General features: G+C 43.7%; 1 protein-coding gene across 1 annotated transcript in view; it reads right to left on the bottom strand.

Moving 5' to 3' along the window:
- The window catches only part of LOC117192317 (vacuolar protein sorting-associated protein 13-like), a 46,208-nt gene that overhangs the window by 6,140 nt on the left and 15,566 nt on the right, over nucleotides 1-24,502 (bottom strand). Inside the window, 8 exon segments of the mRNA XM_033396970.1 lie at nucleotides 161-267; nucleotides 270-874; nucleotides 940-2,461; nucleotides 2,539-2,743; nucleotides 2,807-2,943; nucleotides 3,013-3,591; nucleotides 3,659-3,856; nucleotides 3,915-4,001. Coding sequence (XP_033252861.1) covers nucleotides 161-267; nucleotides 270-874; nucleotides 940-2,461; nucleotides 2,539-2,743; nucleotides 2,807-2,943; nucleotides 3,013-3,591; nucleotides 3,659-3,856; nucleotides 3,915-4,001 — 3,440 coding nt within the window.

Below are 24,502 nucleotides of genomic sequence, written 5' to 3' on the forward strand. Positions count from 1 at the left end.
GGTTATTTTTAAAAGTTTTGTACCGACCTGCCCAAACTTCGGAACTAAGGATGCCCGGCCTTACCTAGGTCTCGGTAATCACAATAACTGAGCTTTCAGCGCTATACTCTAGAATCTTAGTAAGTTACGACAAGGGAAGTTTTTTTTTTTTTTTACTTACATTGAAGATGATGGCATTTGTGTTCAGATCGTCCAGGCTTTCCACGAGGATTATATCCGGCTCATCCACATGCAGTATAAGATTTATCTTCTTGTTGTGCCCAACAACTAAAGCGAAGAGGTAGCGATTATTGTCGGATATCGGACGTTGAACCCCATTCGAATACATTTCTTCACGTTCATCTCCGCCAGCGGGCGGCTTCTCGAGGTTAGCATCAACCCCACTTGATTGAGGTTGGCGATCAAGCGCAGCTTCACGCTCTCCACACGCCGCTGGGATGCCTTCATACATCTTATTTTGGTTTGTTTGGGGACCATGATTTGTTCAGTGTCTTCAAGGATGACATTGAGCTTTTGTTTGAGACCATCGCCGGCTCCAGCGAGGGCATAGCGATCGCGCGGCTTGTCGGTCTGCAGCAAATTGTCCAGATTTTTCTGGAAGTCCGTCACCAGCTCCAGAACTCGCAGCAGACACTCCTGATGCAGCACAATCTGAAGCATCTCGAAGTTGGCGACGATCAGCTGCTCCGTGGAGTTGTATTTGGTGCTAAACTCTGGCGATGTCTTGTCAGCCATCGTATACGAGACGGTGAACAGGTAGTTCACGCTCTGGCCCAGATTCTCGCCCTGGTTGTATCCGGGCGTGTGAATTATGTCCAGAACCTCCTGGTTGTTCTCCTGACAGTCGAACTGTTTGATCTTCACGCCCCCCAGCCTGAATGTTAGAGTGGGTAATGGGGATGAGGCATTTCTTGCACGAATCTACGAGAATCTACTCACTTGACTGTGGCAACTGTCTCGTAGGTTCGCTGAGCCAATGTTGCTTCAAGCTGGTGCACCTGGACGGACAGAATCTGGGGTGAACGCCTTGCAAAGGCCGCCTCCAGGCTCGGCTTCTCCACCGTTGTTTTCGGTTGCGGTGCATCCATAGGGGACGGCATTGCAGTTCCTTCCGGAGTCAGAAACTCAATGGTGACATCCGAATCGTTCTCGCACAGCCTGTTTGACTGATACAGGCCGAAAGAGATCTCCTTCAGTGAGAAGTTCACCTCCAAATTGGTGTACTGTATGATCTCCTCCACGGCCGAGGTTGCGGTGTTCCCTCCATTACTGCCGCCGAACTTGATCACGTCCTTGTTGAGGAAACTGGAGAGCGAGCTGCGGGAGCGCGTCATTATCAGCTGCGCCGCTGGCTCGGACGCTTCTGGCAGGGGTATGCTCGTGGCCACTGAGATGGCATCAATCACCCGATCCTCGGAGATGTTCACTTGGACGGTGGGAATCTCAATGTCCACCTTCATCTTGGGCATTCGGGGGTCATTGTCCACCACGCAGAGGGCGGCAGTGATCATCAGGGAGGCGGGTTGGAGCACATGCATATCCGTGGAGACGGCTGCCTTGAGGACATGATCCCACGGCTCGCCAGGGCGCGCCACCAGTAGCTGAATGTCGTCCACCTTAATGATGTATCTGTCGTAAGCGTTCTCCATGACGTTCTTGAGAATCTCGCCTCGCTCCTCGCTGGAGCCAAACACACTAGTCGACGCACGGCGCCGGGTGTTGGTCGTCAAGTGCACCTGTCCCATGCTGATGACCACAAGGGAGGACTGGTCCGCAGCATATACGCCTTTATGGGGCACCACCAGAACGTTGGGCATCAGCAGGATGTCCGCATCAAGAACGGACTTCATTTCAATCATATACTGCATGCCCGTGGCCGAGCGCTCCTTGATGCTGTTCAGCTGCAGGCTGGCAGCGTTCTCGAACCTTGAGAGTGTCATATCCTTAGGCGGCTGGAACACACTTATGAGGTTCAGGATTGTTTCTGCATCGTATATGATTTGTAGAGGACGCGCCACGATCTTCACTCTCTGATCGCTGAGTCCGTCCAATGGATTCGTCTCGAAGAATATGTCCAGCAGATTAAATTCGTCGGTTATCTTCGACTCCACGAGCATGGGTGTACGGCCGTCGCGAACGAGGCCCGACACCTTGAGTTCCTTCATGCCAGCGGTGATGGTGATGGCGTCAGCAGCTGGTCGCTGGCTCACCGAGGCCGTGGCCATGGAGAACTTGAGCAGTACCAGCGACGGCAGATCTTGGTAGTCGTACGAAATTCTATTGTCGGTGGCCGAGCCCTTGTCCTGGTCCAGACCCACCTTCAAGGCAATCAGCTTAAAGTTCATTCTGATCGCTTCATAATTTACGGGCACATCCTGAGGTTTCGCGTTCTCCTCGTAACCAATCGCCTTGTACATCTTGGCCTTCTCCTCCGGCGTCATGGCAGCCTCGAATTTTTGTACTGCAAATGAAAATTCTAGATTGTAGACATGTGCCCATGCACACACATGAAAGAAAGTATTAACCATTGTTTCTTGCCAAAATTCTGATCTTGGCCCTCGTTCTCCTTCTTGGCTCCGCCGCCCCACCAGCCACTCAGCCAGCCTGTCTTCGGCACAGGCGCTGTGTCCCTTAGCTTCTCTAGTAGTAGCAGATTGAAAGCATCCAGTTCCTGTTCCAGCAGACTACAAGTCTCTATAAGGATGGCTGGGGGCTTTTTGCTCAGCTCTCGTTCCTTGTATTTCTGCAGTGGACACAGGGATAAGTCAGCAAAGAGTCAACAGATAATATTGCATTGAAGACCCACCTGTGCATAAGTATTGCAGCGGTCCCGATGCTGCTTGATGTGTGCCCAGGTCCAGCAGCGTCGCGGTCTCCGCACTTGCACTTCGAGTATGGAGCTGGCTGCAAACTGCCACCACTCCTTGGCATGACCCTTGATAGCTACGGTGGAGAGAAGGCAAACGCAAAAGGTGCTGTATCATTCAGAATGGGAAACTGGGGAATTCTTACGCAGGTTGTACGGTCGATATTTGCGGTAGGGCAGGCCCAACTGCATGCGGTTCATGGCATCGCCCAGCTTGATAATATTGTCGAGCTGGGGGTTGGTTAGACCCACATTCAGGGTTTCCATTTCCAAGCAGAGATCTATTTTGGGTATCTGGAAGGCCGGGCTATCGAGCTCGGGATTCATGTTCAGCTTCAGCTTGGCATTGCACGAGATGGGCCCCAGCACGTAGTTGTAGTGCAGGGGCTTGAAGTCCTTGCGGGCAATGCTCGTCTGGAAGAGTTCTGTGAGCGATGTCGCCTCCTTGGCAAAGAGACGAGCGGTGCAGTTCATGTAGGCAGACAGACAGGAGAGATTCGCTATCTTGAACACCTGGGAGGCCTGCTCCGTCATGTAGGTATTGTCCCAGTTGCTGTCCGTGGTGAAGAGTTCCAGACTGTGCAGCGATACGCCAAAGGAGAACGGACTGCCGGTCGTTGTGCTGTCCTCGTATCGCAAATGCACATTGCTTATCGTCACCTGCAGATTGTTCACAATCTGCGCAGTTAGTTGCTCGGCAACTCCAGCATCGGGCTTGGCTGTATCTGAAAAGAGAGGAGGCCAGATGGAGCGTTCGCATTTACGTTCTGTCTAATTTTTATTCAGCCTCACTTTTCTCAATCTCCTTTTTGCGGGCCGCCTCGAGGGCATCTAGCGCCGCCATCTTGGCATCCAGTTCATACTTGGCCTCCTTCTCCGCATTGTACTGGACATTGTTATTGGGCGAGACCAGGACATAGAGATCTTCAATGTTCACGATCACGGGCTGGCTGTACAGATTCTTCCATGGTATCTTCAGTACCAGTTTACCTAACAAGAGACTCATTTCAGTGCCCATTTTCTTCGCTTACATGTCCATAACACTCACCCAAATATCCGTAGACAATCTGAACCGGCAGGTCCAAATCTTCCAGGGCACTGTCGCGTATCTTTAGGTTTTGCAAAACCACATCGTCTGATAAAAAACAAAAACAAAGAGTGGGTAGAGAGCCATGTAATTTCACATATGTACATATGTATGTATGTATGTACATATATGCACATATAATGGGAAATAAATGCGATTCCATTTGCTTCAAATTTGTCCAGTAATTGGTCAACTTTTTGATGTATTGCTACTATCTGCGGGGGCGGGGGTGATGCATGTTAGCAAAAGTGAAGCGGCGATAAACAAATAAGGTTTACAGTGACAGTAGTGACAGTAGCATATGCCCAGACCGACAAGAAAGTGGCATTGAATAGAGATTTCCTGTTAATGAACTAACTCTTTTGCTGTCTTATGCTAGTTATACGCACTGTATGCTGTATTTATAGGAACCAGCACACCCCACCCAATATACATACATATGTATGTACATACATCAATTCCAATAAAAAGCGTCTGGTTTTTGGGCATGCCGCATTTTATATTTTGAGTTTCGAGTGTTTTCTTGAATGCTTGGAATTCCTAATGAGCAGAGGGAGAACGTTGAATATTAATTGAATTAAACCAAAGACTATACAATACCAAGATGTTGCATGAGCGACCAAAAAGCTGTTCTATGGCGGGTCCTAACATTAGGACCCAAAAGGCACGAGGGAGCGCGCGGGGTTTCAATTCCCTTTTCGCCTGTACTTCGTCTCTACCGCGACCCCGCTGCCCATCGGTTTCGTCTGTTCGGCAATGCCTTCACCAGCAACGAAATAATTCTGGACTCTCGAGCCTCAGCACCGTCGAAGCGGTGGCCGCGGATCGCCGATGTCTTTGGAGCGGCACAGTGGGACCTTTGGCCGTCTCAGCTTGCTAAATTAGTTAGTGAATATGAGTTCAATAAATATTTGCACACTGAAAAAATTTTAAACTTTGAGTGCTTATATCTCCTAAACTAAAACTATCTTGAAAATTCGATTGGAAAATTCTCTATTAGATGCGTACATTAATTTTATCTAAAGCACTCATACCATTTTTTTGGCTATTTCGGCTGAGTCCCCACTGTGCCGCGCCAAAGACATCAGCGACCACGCTGCCCTACGGTTTCGGCACGCAGCACTGACATGCTTTCAGTGCGCTTGTGTGTGAAGCTAAAGCCGTATATGCTGCGGGCGAAACCGGTTTATGGCCGTGCCGACCTAGGACATACACACATATACACAGCTACAAGCATATTTCTGGGTTGGGTCGAGCTCGTGCCAGGCTCGCTTCTTCACTTCTTGTTTAGCAATCATTGCAATCAGTTGTAAAAAAATATGAGCGGAATAAGAATGGGTGATGCAAAGTCCGGCCGGCAATGCATTGTGAAGAATGCCAAAAATCAATCCTGGTATAAAAATGTTTAATTTTCCGCCTGCAGACAGCATTTTTGGTCAAATTTGGCGTGAAAAATGTTGTGTTGCACTGGAGAATTATGAACAAAAACTGATTATATGCGATGACCATTTTTCTAGCGCATATATAGGGAAGGAAAAGTTGAAAAGCGAAGCTATTCCAACTTTGAACTTAGAAATTGAACTGGAAAATAATTCAGTTGAATTTATTGAGCCCGAAATTGATGCAGAAAAAGAAGTATCTAATTGCGAAAAATGTAAAAAAAATTCTAAGTCAAATAATTTTTATAAAAAGAAATGCAACAGTCTTCTGTCAGAAATAAAAAAGTTAAAAACAGAACTTAAATCTATATATGGGCTATACGAGGAGGAAAAAAAATGCGTCAAAAAAGCTAAAAATTATGGCTCAATAAATAATGCAACCAACGGCTTTTTAAGCAAAAAACCAAAACAGAACACCAAGATAAACCAAACGAGGGGGAACGTTGTGAGTTGCTGCGGACACCGCAACTCTACAGTTATACCCGATACTTAGTCAGTATGGCTCTCCTCCGGCAGACGCCGCTAATATTAAACGACACGACAAAGAGTGCGTGCGAGAGAGACTGAAAATCAGTCTGAGCGTGACGTCGGGCGCTGCGTAGCCAGTGCAAATTGATTTGTTCCTTTTGGGTATAAAAATGATCCGATCTGATCCAGATTCAGCAGTCTGATAGATATGGTCATTATCTATGATTCTGCGTTTTTAGTTTTTAGTCTCGAATCTGCAATATTGTGGATGCAACAGATTTTCCTCCTTTGTGGGGGCGGAAGGGGGTGGGGCGAAATTCTGAGATATACGTTTTATAGTGAGATCTAACAGAAGTGCGGATACCAAATTTGGTTACTCTAGCCTTAATAGTCTCTGAGATTTGTGGATGCCCCAGATTTTCGTCCTTTGCGGGGGCGGAAGGGGGTGTGGCGAAATTTGGACACGAAACGGTCAAGGTCCGATATCACAGGAGTGTGGATACCAAATTTGGTTGCTCTGGCTCTTATAGGTTCTGAGATCCTTGAACTCATATTTTGCAATTGGCAAAACCGACCATGAAACCTGTGTGTTAGAGAGAGACAGAGCGAGAAAGAATGAAATTGTTTTCTTGATTCTGGCTATAATAATTATACGATCTGGTTCAGATTTTGCACTCTAGAACATATAGTCATCTTCTACGACTCTGGGTTTTTAGTTTTATACTATCTATAAAAATGTAGATGCCACAGATTTTCGTCCTTTGTGGGGGCGGAAGTGGGCGGGGCGAAGTTTTGAAATATTTTTGTAGCAGTGACATATCACAGAAGTCTGGATCCAAAACATCGTTGCTCTAGCTCTTATAGTCTTTGAGCACTAGGCGCTGAAGGGGACGGACGGACGGACAGACGGACAGACAGACATGGCGAGGGGGAACGTTGTGAGTTGCTGCGGAGACCGCAACTCTACAGTTATACCCGATACTAAGTCAGTATGGCTCTCCTCCGGCAGACGCCGCTAATATTAAACGACACGACAAAGAGTGCGTGCGAGAGAGACTGAAAATCAGTCTGAGCGTGACGTCGGGCGCTGCGTAGCCAGTGCAAATTGATTTGTTCCTTTTGGGTATAAAAATGATCCGATCTGATCCAGATTCAGCAGTCTGATAGATATGGTCATTATCTATGATTCTGCGTTTTTAGTTTTTAGTCTCGAATCTGCAATATTGTGGATGCAACAGATTTTCCTCCTTTGTGGGGGCGGAAGGGGGTGGGGCGAAATTCTGAGATATACGTTTTATAGTGAGATCTAACAGAAGTGCGGATACCAAATTTGTTAACTCTAGCCTTAATAGTCTCTGAGATTTGTGGATGCCCCAGATTTTCGTCCTTTGCGGGGGCGGAAGGGGGTGTGGCGAAATTTGGACACGAAACGGTCAAGGTCCGATATCACAGGAGTGTGGATACCAAATTTGGTTGCTCTGGCTCTTATAGGTTCTGAGATCCTTGAACTCATATTTTGCAATTGGCAAAACCGACCATGAAACCTGTGTGTTAGAGAGAGACAGAGCGAGAAAGAATGAAATTGTTTTCTTGATTCTGGCTATAATAATTATACGATCTGGTTCAGATTTTGCACTCTAGAACATATAGTCATCTTCTACGACTCTGCGTTTTTAGTTTTATACTATCTATAAAAATGTAGATGCCACAGATTTTCGTCCTTTGTGGGGGCGGAAGTGGGCGGGGCGAAGTTTTGAAATATTTTTGTAGCAGTGACATATCACAGAAGTCTGGATCCAAAACATCGTTGCTCTAGCTCTTATAGTCTTTGAGCACTAGGCGCTGAAGGGGACGGACGGACGGACAGACGGACAGACAGACATGGCGAGGGGGAACGTTGTGAGTTGCTGCGGAGACCGCAACTCTACAGTTATACCCGATACTAAGTCAGTATGGCTCTCCTCCGGCAGACGCCGCTAATATTAAACGACACGAGAAAGAGTGCGTGCAAGAGAGACAGAAAATCAGTCTGAGCGTGACGTCGGGCACTGCGTAGCCAGTGCAAATTGATTTGTTCCTTTTGGGTATAAAAATGATCCGATCTGATCCAGATTCAGCAATCTGATAGATATGGTCATTATCTATGATTCTGCGTTTTTAGTTTTCCCGAATCTGCAATATTGTGGATGCAACAGATTTTCGTCCTTTGTGGGGGCGGAAGGGGGTGGTGCGAAATTTTGAGATATACGTTTTATAGTGACATCTTAAAGGAGTGTGTGCACCAAATTTGGTTACTCTAGCCTTAATAGTCTCTGAGATTTGTGGATGCCTCAGATTTTCGTCCTTTGCGGAGGCGGAAGGGGGTGTGGCGAAATTTTGACACAAAATGGTCAAGGTAAGATTTCACAGGAGTGTGGATACCAAATTTGGTTACTCTGGCTCTTATAGGTTCTGAGATCCTTGAACTCATATTTTGCAATTGGCAAAACCGACCATGAAACCTGTGTGTTAGAGAGAGACAGAGCGAGAAAGAATGAAATTGTTTTCTTGATTCTGGCTATAATAATTATACGATATGGTTCAGATTTTGCACTCTAGAAGATATAGTCATCTTCTACGATTCGACCGATAAGAAAGTGGCATTGAATAGAGATTTCCGGTTATTGAACTAACTCTTTTGCTGTCTTATGCTAGTTATACGCACTGTATGCTGTATTTATAGGAACCAGCACACCCCACCCAATATACATACATATGTATGTACATACATCAATTCCAATAAAAAGCGTCTGGTTTTTGGGCATGCCGCATTTTATATTTTGAGTTTCGAGTGTTTTCTTGAATGCTTGGAATTCCTAATGAGCAGAGGGAGAACGTTGAATATTAATTGAATTAAACCAAAGACTATACAATACCAAGATGTTGCATGAGCGACCAAAAAGCTTTGGTCGAGGGAGCGCGCGGGGTTTCAATTCCCTTTTCGCCTGTACTTCGTCTCTACCGCGACCCCGCTGCCCATCGGTTTCGTCTGTTCGGCAATGCCTTCACCAGCAACGAAATAATTCTGGACTCTCGAGCCTCAGCACCGTCGAAGCGGTGGCCGCGGATCGCCGATGTCTTTGGAGCGGCACAGTGGGACCTTTGGCCGTCTCAGCTTGCTAAATTAGTTAGTGAATATGAGTTCAATAAATATTTGCACACTGAAAAAATTTTAAACTTTGAGTGCTTATATCTCCTAAACTAAAACTATCTTGAAAATTCGATTGGAAAATTCTCTATTAGATGCGTACATTAAATTTATCTAAAGCACTCATACCATTTTTTTGGCTATTTCGGCTGAGTCCCCACTGTGCCGCGCCAAAGACATCAGCGACCACGCTGCCCTACGGTTTCGGCACGCAGCACTGACATGCTTTCAGTGCGCTTGTGTGTGAAGCTAAAAGCCGTATATGCTGCGGGCGAAACCGGTTTATGGCCGTGCCGACCTAGGACATACACACATATACACAGCTACAAGCATATTTCTGGGTTGGGTCGAGCTCGTGCCAGGCTCGCTTCTTCACTTCTTGTTTAGCAATCATTGCAATCAGTTGTAAAAAAATATGGGCGGAATAAGAATGGGTGATGCAAAGTCCGGCCGGCAATGCATTGTGAAGAATGCCAAAAATCAATCCTGGTATAAAAATGTTTAATTTTCCGCCTGCAGACAGCATTTTTGGTCAAATTTGGCGTGAAAAATGTTGTGTTGCACTGGAGAATTATGAACAAAAACTGATTATATGCGATGACCATTTTTCTAGCGCATATATAGGGAAGGAAAAGTTGAAAAGCGAAGCTATTCCAACTTTGAACTTAGAAATTGAACTGGAAAATAAGTCTGTTGAATTTATTGAGCCCGAAATTGATGCAGAAAAAGAAGTATCTAATTGCGAAAAATGTAAAAAAAATTCTAAGTCAAATAATTTGTATAAAAAGAAATGCAACAGGCTTCTGGCAGAAATAAAAAAGTTAAAAACAGAACTTAAATCTATATATGGGCTATACGAGGAGGAAAAAAAATGCGTCAAAAAAGCTAAAAATTATGGCTCAATAAATAATGCAACCAACGGCTTTTTAAGCAAAAAACCAAAACAGAACACCAAGATAAACCAAACGAGGGGAACGTTGTGAGTTGCTGCGGACACCGCAACTCTACAGTTATACCCGATACTTAGTCAGTATGGCTCTCCTCCGGCAGACGCCGCTAATATTAAACGACACGACAAAGAGTGCGTGCGAGAGAGACTGAAAATCAGTCTGAGCGTGACGTCGGGCGCTGCGTAGCCAGTGCAAATTGATTTGTTCCTTTTGGGTATAAAAATGATCCGATCTGATCCAGATTCAGCAGTCTTATAGATATGGTCATTATCTATGATTCTGCGTTTTTAGTTTTTAGTCTCGAATCTGCAATATTGTGGATGCAACAGATTTTCCTCCTTTGTGGGGGCGGAAGGGGGTGGGGCGAAATTCTGAGATATACGTTTTATAGTGAGATCTAACAGAAGTGCGGATACCAAATTTGGTTACTCTAGCCTTAATAGTCTCTGAGATTTGTGGATGCCCCAGATTTTCGTCCTTTGCGGGGGCGGAAGGGGGTGTGGCGAAATTTGGACACGAAACGGTCAAGGTCCGATATCACAGGAGTGTGGATACCAAATTTGGTTGCTCTGGCTTTTATAGGTTCTGAGATCCTTGAACTCATATTTTGCAATTGGCAAAACCGACCATGAAACCTGTGTGTTAGAGAGAGACAGAGCGAGAAAGAATGAAATTGTTTTCTTGATTCTGGCTATAATAATTATACGATCTGGTTCAGATTTTGCACTCTAGAACATATAGTCATCTTCTACGACTCTGCGTTTTTAGTTTTATACTATCTATAAAAATGTGGATGCCACAGATTTTCGTCCTTTGTGGGGGCGGAAGTGGGCGGGGCGAAGTTTTGAAATATTTTTGTAGCAGTGACATATCACAGAAGTCTGGATCCAAAACATCGTTGCTCTAGCTCTTATAGTCTTTGAGCACTAGGCGCTGAAGGGGACGGACGGACGGACAGACGGACAGACAGACATGGCGAGGGGGAACGTTGTGAGTTGCTGCGGAGACCGCAACTCTACAGTTATACCCGATACTAAGTCAGTATGGCTCTCCTCCGGCAGACGCCGCTAATATTAAACGACACGACAAAGAGTGCGTGCGAGAGAGACTGAAAATCAGTCTGAGCGTGACGTCGGGCGCTGCGTAGCCAGTGCAAATTGATTTGTTCCTTTTGGGTATAAAAATGATCCGATCTGATCCAGATTTAGCAGTCTGATAGATATGGTCATTATCTATGATTCTGCGTTTTTAGTTTTTAGTCTCGAATCTGCAATATTGTGGATGCAACAGATTTTCCTCCTTTGTGGGGGCGGAAGGGGGTGGGGCGAAATTCTGAGATATACGTTTTATAGTGAGATCTAACAGAAGTGCGGATACCAAATTTGGTTACTCTAGCCTTAATAGTCTCTGAGATTTGTGGATGCCCCAGATTTTCGTCCTTTGCGGGGGCGGAAGGGGTGTGGCGAAATTTGGACACGAAACGGTCAAGGTCCGATATCACAGGAGTGTGGATACCAAATTTGGTTGCTCTGGCTCTTATAGGTTCTGAGATCCTTGAACTCATATTTTGCAATTGGCAAAACCGACCATGAAACCTGTGTGTTAGAGAGAGACAGAGCGAGAAAGAATGAAATTGTTTTCTTGATTCTGGCTATAATAATTATACGATCTGGTTCAGATTTTGCACTCTAGAACATATAGTCATCTTCTACGACTCTGCGTTTTTAGTTTTATACTATCTATAAAAATGTAGATGCCACAGATTTTCGTCCTTTGTGGGGGCGGAAGTGGGCGGGGCGAAGTTTTGAAATATTTTTGTAGCAGTGACATATCACAGAAGTCTGGATCCAAAACATCGTTGCTCTAGCTCTTATAGTCTTTGAGCACTAGGCGCTGAAGGGGACGGACGGACGGACAGACGGACAGACAGACATGGCGAGGGGGAACGTTGTGAGTTGCTGGGGGGACCGCAACTCTACAGTTATACCCGATACTAAGTCAGTATGGCTCTCCTCCGGCAGACGCCGCTAATATTAAACGACACGAGAAAGAGTGCGTGCAAGAGAGACAGAAAATCAGTCTGAGCGTGACGTCGGGCACTGCGTAGCCAGTGCAAATTGATTTGTTCCTTTTGGGTATAAAAATGATCCGATCTGATCCAGATTCAGCAATCTGATAGATATGGTCATTATCTATGATTCTGCGTTTTTAGTTTTCCCGAATCTGCAATATTGTGGATGCAACAGATTTTCGTCCTTTGTGGGGGCGGAAGGGGGTGGTGCGAAATTTTGAGATATACGTTTTATAGTGACATCTTAAAGGAGTGTGTGTACCAAATTTGGTTACTCTAGCCTTAATAGTCTCTGAGATTTGTGGATGCCTCAGATTTTCGTCCTTTGCGGAGGCGGAAGGGGGTGTGGCGAAATTTTGACACAAAATGGTCAAGGTAAGATTTCACAGGAGTGTGGATACCAAATTTGGTTACTCTGGCTCTTATAGGTTCTGAGATCCTTGAACTCATATTTTGCAATTGGCAAAACCGACCATGAAACCTGTGTGTTAGAGAGAGACAGAGCGAGAAAGAATGAAATTATTTTCTTGATTCTGGCTATAATAATTATACGATATGGTTCAGATTTTGCACTCTAGAAGATATAGTCATCTTCTACGATTCGACCGATAAGAAAGTGGCATTGAATAGAGATTTCCGGTTATTGAACTAACTCTTTTGCTGTCTTATGCTAGTTATACGCACTGTATGCTGTATTTATAGGAACCAGCACACCCCACCCAATATACATACATATGTATGTACATACATCAATTCCAATAAAAAGCGTCTGGTTTTTGGGCATGCCGCATTTTATATTTTGAGTTTCGAGTGTTTTCTTGAATGCTTGGAATTCCTAATGAGCAGAGGGAGAACGTTGAATATTAATTGAATTAAACCAAAGACTATACAATACCAAGATGTTGCATGAGCGACCAAAAAGCTTTGGTCGAGGGAGCGCGCGGGGTTTCAATTCCCTTTTCGCCTGTACTTCGTCTCTACCGCGACCCCGCTGCCCATCGGTTTCGTCTGTTCGGCAATGCCTTCACCAGCAACGAAATAATTCTGGACTCTCGAGCCTCAGCACCGGCGAAGCGGTGGCCGCGGATCGCCGATGTCTTTGGAGCGGCACAGTGGGACCTTTGGGACCTCAGCTTGCTAAATTAGTTAGTGAATATGAGTTCAATAAATATTTGCACACTGAAAAAATTTTAAACTTTGAGTGCTTATATCTCCTAAACTAAAACTATCTTGAAAATTCGATTGGAAAATTCTCTATTAGATGCGTACCTTAAATTTATCTAAAGCACTCATACCATTTTTTTTGGCTATTTCGGCTGAGTCCCCACTGTGCCGCGCCAAAGACATCAGCGACCACGCTGCCCTACGGTTTCGGCACGCAGCACTGACATGCTTTCAGTGCGCTTGTGTGTGAAGCTAAAAGCCGTATATGCTGCGGGCGAAACCGGTTTATGGCCGTGCCGACCTAGGACATACACACATATACACAGCTACAAGCATATTTCTGGGTTGGGTCGAGCTCGTGCCAGGCTCGCTTCTTCACTTCTTGTTTAGCAATCATTGCAATCAGTTGTAAAAAAATATGGGCGGAATAAGAATGGGTGATGCAAAGTCCGGCCGGCAATGCATTGTGAAGAATGCCAAAAATCAATCCTGGTATAAAAATGTTTAATTTTCCGCCTGCAGACAGCATTTTTGGTCAAATTTGGCGTGAAAAATGTTGTGTTGCACTGGAGAATTATGAACAAAAACTGATTATATGCGATGACCATTTTTCTAGCGCATATATAGGGAAGGAAAAGTTGAAAAGCGAAGCTATTCCAACTTTGAACTTAGAAATTGAACTGGAAAATAATTCTGTTGAATTTATTGAGCCCGAAATTGATGCAGAAAAAGAAGTATCTAATTGCGAAAAATGTAAAAAAAATTCTAAGTCAAATAATTTGTATAAAAAGAAATGCAACAGGCTTCTGGCAGAAATAAAAAAGTTAAAAACAGAACTTAAATCTATATATGGGCTATACGAGGAGGAAAAAAAATGCGTCAAAAAAGCTAAAAATTATGGCTCAATAAATAATGCAACCAACGGCTTTTTAAGCAAAAAACCAAAACAGAACACCAAGATAAACCAAACGAGGGGAACGTTGTGAGTTGCTGCGGACACCGCAACTCTACAGTTATACCCGATACTTAGTCAGTATGGCTCTCCTCCGGCAGACGCCGCTAATATTAAACGACACGACAAAGAGTGCGTGCGAGAGAGACTGAAAATCAGTCTGAGCGTGACGTCGGGCGCTGCGTAGCCAGTGCAAATTGATTTGTTCCTTTTGGGTATAAAAATGATCCGATCTGATCCAGATTCAGCAGTCTGATAGATATGGTCATTATCTATGATTTTGCGTTTTTAGTTTTTAGTCTCGAATCTGCAATATTGTGGATGCAACAGATTTTCCTCCTTTGTGGGGGCGGAAGGGGGTGGGGCGAAATTCTGAGATATACGTTTTATAGTGAGATCTAACAGAAGTGCGGATACCAAATTTGGTTACTCTAGCCTTAATAGTCTCTGAGATTTGTGGATGCCCCAGATTTTCGTCCTTTGCGGGGGCGGAAGGGGGTGTGGCGAAATTTGGACACGAAACGGTCAAGGTCCGATATCACAGGAGTGTGGATACCAAATTTGGTTGCTCTGGCTCTTATAGGTTCTGAGATCCTTGAACTCATATTTTGCAATTGGCAAAACCGACCATGAAACCTGTGTGTTAGAGAGAGACAGAGCGAGAAAGAATGAAATTGTTTTCTTGATTCTGGCTATAATAATTATACGATCTGGTTCAGATTTTGCACTCTAGAACATAGTCATCTTCTACGACTCTGCGTTTTTAGTTTTATACTATCTATAAAAATGTAGATGCCACAGATTTTCGTCCTTTGTGGGGGCGGAAGTGGGCGGGGCGAAGTTTTGAAATATTTTTGTAGCAGTGACATATCACAGAAGTCTGGATCCAAAACATCGTTGCTCTAGCTCTTATAATCTTTGAGCACTAGGCGCTGAAGGGGACGGACGGACGGACAGACGGACAGACAGACATGGCGAGGGGGAACGTTGTGAGTTGCTGCGGAGACCGCAACTCTACAGTTATACCCGATACTAAGTCAGTATGGCTCTCCTCCGGCAGACGCCGCTAATATTAAACGACACGAGAAAGAGTGCGTGCGAGAGAGACAGAAAATCAGTCTGAGCGTGACGTCGGGCACTGCGTAGCCAGTGCAAATTGATTTGTTCCTTTTGGCTATAAAAATGATCTGATCTGATCCAGATTCAGCAATCTGATAGATATGGTCATTATCTATGTTCCGCGTTTTTAGTTTTCTCGAATCTGCAATATTGTGGATGCAACAGATTTTCGTCCTTTGTGGGGGCGGAAGGGGGTGGTGCGAAATTTTGAGATATACGTTTTATAGTGACATCTTAAAGGAGTGTGTGTATCAAATTTGGTTACTCTAGCCTTAATAGTCTCTGAGATTTGTGGATGCCTCAGATTTTCGTCCTTTGCGGAGGCGGAATGGGGTGTGGCGAAATTTTGACACAAAATGGTCAAGGTAAGATTTCACAGGAGTGTGGATACCAAGTTTGGTTACTCTGGCTCTTATAGGTTCTGAGATCCTTGAACTCATATTTTGCAATTGGCAAAACCGACCATGAAACCTGTGTGTTAGAGAGAGACAGAGCGAGAAAGAATGAAATTGTTTTCTTGATTCTGGCTATAATAATTATACGATATGGTTCAGATTTTGCACTCTAGAAGATATAGTCATCTTCTACGATTCGACCGATAAGAAAGTGGCATTGAATAGAGATTTCCGGTTATTGAACTAACTCTTTTGCTGTCTTATGCTAGTTATACGCACTGTATGCTGTATTTATAGGAACCAGCACACCCCACCCAATATACATACATATGTATGTACATACATCAATTCCAATAAAAAGCGTCTGGTTTTTGGGCATGCCGCATTTTATATTTTGAGTTTCGAGTGTTTTCTTGAATGCTTGGAATTCCTAATGAGCAGAGGGAGAACGTTGAATATTAATTGAATTAAACCAAAGACTATACAATACCAAGATGTTGCATGAGCGACCAAAAAGCTGTTCTATGGCGGGTCCTAACATTAGGACCCAAAAGGCACGAGGGAGCGCGCGGGGTTTCAATTCCCTTTTCGCCTGTACTTCGTCTCTACCGCGACCCCGCTGCCCATCGGTTTCGTCTGTTCGGCAATGCCTTCACCAGCAACGAAATAATTCTGGACTCTCGAGCCTCAGCACCGTCGAAGCGGTGGCCGCGGATCGCCGATGTCTTTGGAGCGGCACAGTGGGACCTTTGGCCGTCTCAGCTTGCTAAATTAGTTAGTGAATATGAGTTCAATAAATATTTGCACACTGAAAAAATTTTAAACTTTGAGTGCTTATATCTCCTATACTAAAACTATCTTGAAAATTCGATTGGAAAATTCTCTATTAGATGCGTACATTAAATTTATCTAAAGCACTCATACCATTTTTTTAGCTATTTCGGCTGAGTCCCCACTGTGCCGCGCCAAAGACATCAGCGACCACGCTGCCCTACGGTTTCGGCACGCAGCACTGACATGCTTTCAGTGCGCTTGTGTGTGAAGCTAAAAGCCGTATATGCTGCGGGCGAAACCGGTTTATGGCCGTGCCGACCTAGGACATACACACATATACACAGCTACAAGCATATTTCTGGGTTGGGTCGAGCTCGTGCCAGGCTCGCTTCTTCACTTCTTGTTTAGCAATCATTGCAATCAGTTGTAAAAAAATATGAGCGGAATAAGAATGGGTGATGCAAAGTCCGGCCGGCAATGCATTGTGAAGAATGCCAAAAATCAATCCTGGTATAAAAATGTTTAATTTTCCGCCTGCAGACAGCATTTTTGGTCAAATTTGGCGTGAAAAATGTTGTGTTGCACTGGAGAATTATGAACAAAAACTGATTATATGCGATGACCATTTTTCTAGCGCATATATAGGGAAGGAAAAGTTGAAAAGCGAAGCTATTCCAACTTTGAACTTAGAAATTGAACTGGAAAATAATTCTGTTGAATTTATTGAGCCCGAAATTGATGCAGAAAAAGAAGTATCTAATTGCGAAAAATGTAAAAAAAATTCTAAGTCAAATAATTTTTATAAAAAGAAATGCAACAGGCTTCTGTCAGAAATAAAAAAGTTAAAAACAGAACTTAAATCTATATATGGGCTATACGAGGAGGAAAAAAAAATGCGTCAAAAAAGCTAAAAATTATGGCTCAATAAATAATGCAACCAACGGCTTTTTAAGCAAAAAACCAAAACAGAACACCAAGATAAACCAAACGAGGGGGAACGTTGTGAGTTGCTGCGGACACCGCAACTCTACAGTTATACCCGATACTTAGTCAGTATGGCTCTCCTCCGGCAGACGCCGCTAATATTAAACGACACGACAAAGAGTGCGTGCGAGAGAGACTGAAAATCAGTCTGAGCGTGACGTCGAGCGCTGCGTAGCCAGTGCAAATTGATTTGTTCCTTTTGGGTATAAAAATGATCCGATCTGATCCAGATTCAGCAGTCTGATAGATATGGTCATTATCTATGATTCTGCGTTTTTAGTTTTTAGTCTCGAATCTGCAATATTGTGGATGCAACAGATTTTCCTCCTTTGTGGGGCGGAAGGGGGTGGGGCGAAATTCTGAGATATACGTTTTATAGTGAGATCTAACAGAAGTGCGGATACCAAATTTGGTTACTCTAGCCTTAATAGTCTCTGAGATTTGTGGATGCCCCAGATTTTCGTCCTTTGCGGGGGCGGAAGGGGGTGTGGCGAAATTTGGACACGAAACGGTCAAGGTCCGATATCACAGGAGTGTGGATACCAAATTTGGTTGCTCTGGCTTTTATAGGTTCTGAGATCCTTGAACTCATATTTTGCAATTGGCAAAACCGACCATGAAACCTGTGTGTTAGAGAGAGACAGAGCGAGAAAGAATGAAATTGTTTTCTTGATTCTGGCTATAATAATTATACGATCTGGTTCAGATTTTGCACTCTAGAACATATAGTCATCTTCTACGACTCTGCGTTTTTAGTTTTATACTATCTATAAAAATGTAGATGCCACAGATTTTCGTCCTTTGTGGGGGCGGAAGTGGGCGGGGCGAAGTTTTGAAATATTTTTGTAGCAGTGACATATCACAGAAGTCTGGATCCAAAACATCGTTGCTCTAGCTCTTATAGTCTTTGAGCACTAGGCGCTGAAGGGGACGGACGGACAGACGGACAGACAGACATGGCGAGGGGAACGTTGTGAGTTGCTGCGGAGACCGCAACTCTACAGTTATACCCGATACTAAGTCAGTATGGCTCTCCTACGGCAGACGCCGCTAATATTAAACGACACGAGAAAGAGTGCGTGCGAGAGAGACAGAAAATCAGTCTGAGCGTGACGTCGGGCACTGCGTAGCCAGTGCAAATTGATTTGTTCCTTTTGGCTATAAAAATGATCTGATCTGATCCAGATTCAGCAATCTGATAGATATGGTCATTATCTATGATTCTGCGTTTTTAGTTTTCTCGAATCTGCAATATTGTGGATGCAACAGATTTTCGTCCTTTGTGGGGGCGGAAGGGGGTGGTGCGAAATTTTGAGATATACGTTTTATAGTGACATCTTAAAGGAGTGTGTGTACCAAATTTGGTTACTCTAGCCTTAATAGTCTCTGAGATTTGTGGATGCCTCAGATTTTCGTCCTTTGCGGAGGCGGAAGGGGGTGTGGCGAAATTTTGACACAAAATGGTCAAGGTAAGATTTCACAGGAGTGTGGATACCAAATTTGGTTACTCTGGCTCTTATAGGTTCTGAGATCCTTGAACTCATATTTTGCAATTGGCAAAACCGACCATGAAACCTGTGTGTTAGAGAGAGACAGAGCGAGAAAGATTGAAATTGTTTTCTTGATTCTGGCTATAATAATTATACGATATGGTTCAGATTTTGCACTCTAGAAGATATAGTCATCTTCTACGATTCGACCGATAAGAAAGTGGCATTGAATAGAGATTTCCGGTTATTGAACTAACTCTTTTGCTGTCTTATGCTAGTTATACGCACTGTATGCTGTATTTATAGGAACCAGCACACCCCACCCAATATACATACATATGTATGTACTTACATCAATTCCAATAAAAAGCGTCTGGTTTTTGGGCATGCCGCATTTTATATTTTGAGTTTCGAGTGTTTTCTTGAATGCTTGGAATTCCTAATGAGCAGAGGGAGAACGTTGAATATTAATTGAATTAAACCAAAGACTATACAATACCAAGATGTTGCATGAGCGACCAAAAAGCTGTTCTATGGCGGGTCCTAACATTAGGACCCAAAAGGCACGAGGGAGCGCGCGGGGTTTCAATTCCCTTTTCGCCTGTACTTCGTCTCTACCGCGACCCCGCTGCCCATCGGTTTCGTCTGTTCGGCAATGCCTTCACCAGCAACGAAATAATTCTGGACTCTCGAGCCTCAGCACCGTCGAAGCGGTGGCCGCGGATCGCCGATGTCTTTGGAGCGGCACAGTGGGACCTTTGGCCGTCTCAGCTTGCTAAATTAGTTAGTGAATATGAGTTCAATAAATATTTGCACACTGAAAAAATTTTAAACTTTGAGTGCTTATATCTCCTAAACTAAAACTATCTTGAAAATTCGATTGGAAAATTCTCTATTAGATGCGTACATTAAATTTATCTAAAGCACTCATACCATTTTTTTGGCTATTTCGGCTGAATCCCCACTGTGCCGCGCCAAAGACATCAGCGACCACGCTGCCCTACGGTTTCGGCACGCAGCACTGACATGCTTTCAGTGCGCTTGTGTGTGAAGCTAAAAGCCGTATATGCTGCGGGCGAAACCGGTTTATGGCCGTGCCGACCTAGGACATACACACATATACACAGCTACAAGCATATTTCTGGGTTGGGTCGAGCTCGTGCCAGGCTCGCTTCTTCACTTCTTGTTTAGCAATCATTGCAATCAGTTGTAAAAAAATATGAGCGGAATAAGAATGGGTGATGCAAAGTCCGGCCGGCAATGCATTGTGAAGAATGCCAAAAATCAATCCTGGTATAAAAATGTTTAATTTTCCGCCTGCAGACAGCATTTTTGGTCAAATTTGGCGTGAAAAATGTTGTGTTGCACTGGAGAATTATGAACAAAAACTGATTATATGCGATGACCATTTTTCTAGCGCATATATAGGGAAGGAAAAGTTGAAAAGCGAAGCTATTCCAACTTTGAACTTAGAAATTGAACTGGAAAATAATTCTGTTGAATTTATTGAGCCCGAAATTGATGCAGAAAAAGAAGTATCTAATTGCGAAAAATGTAAAAAAAATTCTAAGTCAAATAATTTTTATAAAAAAAAATGCAACAGGCTTCTGGCAGAAATAAAAAAGTTAAAAACAGAACTTAAATCTATATATGGGCTATACGAGGAGGAAAAAAAATGCGTCAAAAAAGCTAAAAATTATGGCTCAATAAATAATGCAACCAACGGCTTTTTAAGCAAAAAACCAAAACAGAACACCAAGATAAACCAAACGAGGGGGAACGTTGTGAGTTGCTGCGGACACCGCAACTCTACAGTTATACCCGATACTTAGTCAGTATGGCTCTCCTCCGGCAGACGCCGCTAATATTAAACGACACGACAAAGAGTGCGTGCGAGAGAGACTGAAAATCAGTCTGAGCGTGACGTCGGGCGCTGCGTAGCCAGTGCAAATTGATTTGTTCCTTTTGGGTATAAAAATGATCCGATCTGATCCAGATTCAGCAGTCTGATAGATATGGTCATTATCTATGCTTCTGCGTTTTTAGTTTTTAGTCTCGAATCTGCAATATTGTGGATGCAACAGATTTTTCTCCTTTGTGGGGGCGGAAGGGGGTGGGGCGAAATTCTGAGATATACGTTTTATAGTGAGATCTAACAGAAGTGCGGATACCAAATTTGGTTACTCTAGCCTTAATAGTCTCTGAGATTTGTGGATGCCCCAGATTTTCGTCCTTTGCGGGGGCGGAAGGGAGTGTGGCGAAATTTGGACACGAAACGGTCAAGGTCCGATATCACAGGAGTGTGGATACCAAATTTGGTTGCTCTGGCTCTTATAGGTTCTGAGATCCTTGAACTCATATTTTGCAATTGGCAAAACCGACCATGAAACCTGTGTGTTAGAGAGAGACAGAGCGAGAAAGAATGAAATTGTTTTCTTGATTCTGGCTATAATAATTATACGATCTGGTTCAGATTTTGCACTCTAGAACATATAGTCATCTTCTACGACTCTGCGTTTTTAGTTTTATACTATCTATAAAAATGTAGATGCCACAGATTTTCGTCCTTTGTGGGGGCGGAAGTGGGCGGGGCGAAGTTTTGAAATATTTTTGTAGCAGTGACATATCACAGAAGTCTGGATCCAAAACATCGTTGCTCTAGCTCTTATAGTCTTTGAGCACTAGGCGCTGAAGGGGACGGACGGACGGACAGACGGACAGACAGACATGGCGAGGGGAACGTTGTGAGTTGCTGCGGAGACCGCAACTCTACAGTTATACCCGATACTAAGTCAGTATGGCTCTCCTCCGGCAGACGCCGCTAATATTAAACGACACGAGAAAGAGTGCGTGCGAGAGAGACAGAAAATCAGTCTGAGCGTGACGTCGGGCACTGCGTAGCCAGTGCAAATTGATTTGTTCCTTTTGGCTATAAAAATGATCTGATCTGATCCAGATTCAGCAATCTGATAGATATGGTCATTATCTATGTTCCGCGTTTTTAGTTTTCTCGAATCTGCAATATTGTGGATGCAACAGATTTTCGTCCTTTGTGGGGGCGGAAGGGGTGGTGCGAAATTTTGAGATATACGTTTTATAGTGACATCTTAAAGGAGTGTGTGTACCAAATTTGGTTACTCTAGCCTTAATAGTCTCTGAGATTTGTGGATGCCTCAGATTTTCGTCCTTTGCGGAGGCGGAAGGGGGTGTGGCGAAATTTTGACACAAAATGGTCAAGGTAAGATTTCACAGGAGTGTGGATACCAAATTTGGTTACTCTGGCTCTTATAGGTTCTGAGATCCTTGAACTCATATTTTGCAATTGGCAAAACCGACCATGAAACCTGTGTGTTAGAGAGAGACAGAGCGAGAAAGAATGAAATTGTTTTCTTGATTCTGGCTATAATAATTATACGATATGGTTCAGATTTTGCACTCTAGAAGATATAGTCATCTTCTACGATTCGACCGATAAGAAAGTGGCATTGAATAGAGATTTCCGGTTATTGAACTAACTCTTTTGCTGTCTTATGCTAGTTATACGCACTGTATGCTGTATTTATAGGAACCAGCACACCCCACCCAATATACATACATATGTATGTACATACATCAATTCCAATAAAAAGCGTCTGGTTTTTGGGCATGCCGCATTTTATATTTTGAGTTTCGAGTGTTTTCTTGAATGCTTGGAATTCCTAATGAGCAGAGGGAGAACGTTGAATATTAATTGAATTAAACCAAAGACTATACAATACCAAGATGTTGCATGAGCGACCAAAAAGCTGTTCTATGGCGGGTCCTAACATTAGGACCCAAAAGGCACGAGGGAGCGCGCGGGGTTTCAATTCCCTTTTCGCCTGTACTTCGTCTCTACCGCGACCCCGCTGCCCATCGGTTTCGTCTGTTCGGCAATGCCTTCACCAGCAACGAAATAATTCTGGACTCTCGAGCCTCAGCACCGTCGAAGCGGTGGCCGCGGATCGCCGATGTCTTTGGAGCGGCACAGTGGGACCTTTGGCCGTCTCAGCTTGCTAAATTAGTTAGTGAATATGAGTTCAATAAATATTTGCACACTGAAAAAATTTTAAACTTTGAGTGCTTATATCTCCTAAACTAAAACTATCTTGAAAATTCGATTGGAAAATTCTCTATTAGATGCGTACATTAAATTTATCTAAAGCACTCATACCATTTTTTTAGCTATTTCGGCTGAGTCCCCACTGTGCCGCGCCAAAGACATCAGCGACCACGCTGCCCTACGGTTTCGGCACGCAGCACTGACATGCTTTCAGTGCGCTTGTGTGTGAAGCTAAAAGCCGTATATGCTGCGGGCGAAACCGGTTTATGGCCGTGCCGACCTAGGACATACACACATATACACAGCTACAAGCATATTTCTGGGTTGGGTCGAGCTCGTGCCAGGCTCGCTTCTTCACTTCTTGTTTAGCAATCATTGCAATCAGTTGTAAAAAAATATGAGCGGAATAAGAATGGGTGATGCAAAGTCCGGCCGGCAATGCATTGTGAAGAATGCCAAAAATCAATCCTGGTATAAAAATGTTTAATTTTCCGCCTGCAGACAGCATTTTTGGTCAAATTTGGCGTGAAAAATGTTGTGTTGCACTGGAGAATTATGAACAAAAACTGATTATATGCGATGACCATTTTTCTAGCGCATATATAGGGAAGGAAAAGTTGAAAAGCGAAGCTATTCCAACTTTGAACTTAGAAATTGAACTGGAAAATAATTCTGTTGAATTTATTGAGCCCGAAATTGATGCAGAAAAAGAAGTATCTAATTGCGAAAAATGTAAAAAAAATTCTAAGTCAAATAATTTTTATAAAAAGAAATGCAACAGGCTTCTGTCAGAAATAAAAAAGTTAAAAACAGAACTTAAATCTATATATGGGCTATACGAGGAGGAAAAAAAAAATGCGTCAAAAAAGCTAAAAATTATGGCTCAATAAATAATGCAACCAACGGCTTTTTAAGCAAAAAACCAAAACAGAACACCAAGATAAACCAAACGAGGGGAACGTTGTGAGTTGCTGCGGACACCGCAACTCTACAGTTATACCCGATACTTAGTCAGTATGGCTCTCCTCCGGCAGACGCCGCTAATATTAAACGACACGACAAAGAGTGCGTGCGAGAGAGACTGAAAATCAGTCTGAGCGTGACGTCGAGCGCTGCGTAGCCAGTGCAAATTGATTTGTTCCTTTTGGCTATAAAAATGATCTGATCTGATCCAGATTCAGCAATCTGATAGATATGGTCATTATCTATGATTCTGCGTTTTTAGTTTTCTCGAATCTGCAATATTGTGGATGCAACAGATTTTCGTCCTTTGTGGGGGCGGAAGGGGTGGTGCGAAATTTTGAGATATACGTTTTATAGTGACATCTTAAAGGAGTGTGTGTACCAAATTTGGTTACTCTAGCCTTAATAGTCTCTGAGATTTGTGGATGCCTCAGATTTTCGTCCTTTGCGGAGGCGGAAGGGGGTGTGGCGAAATTTTGACACAAAATGGTCAAGGTAAGATTTCACAGGAG

Source organism: Drosophila miranda, assembly GCF_003369915.1.
Source record: "Drosophila miranda strain MSH22 chromosome Y unlocalized genomic scaffold, D.miranda_PacBio2.1 Contig_Y2_pilon, whole genome shotgun sequence".
Lineage (NCBI taxonomy): Eukaryota > Metazoa > Arthropoda > Insecta > Diptera > Drosophilidae > Drosophila > Drosophila miranda.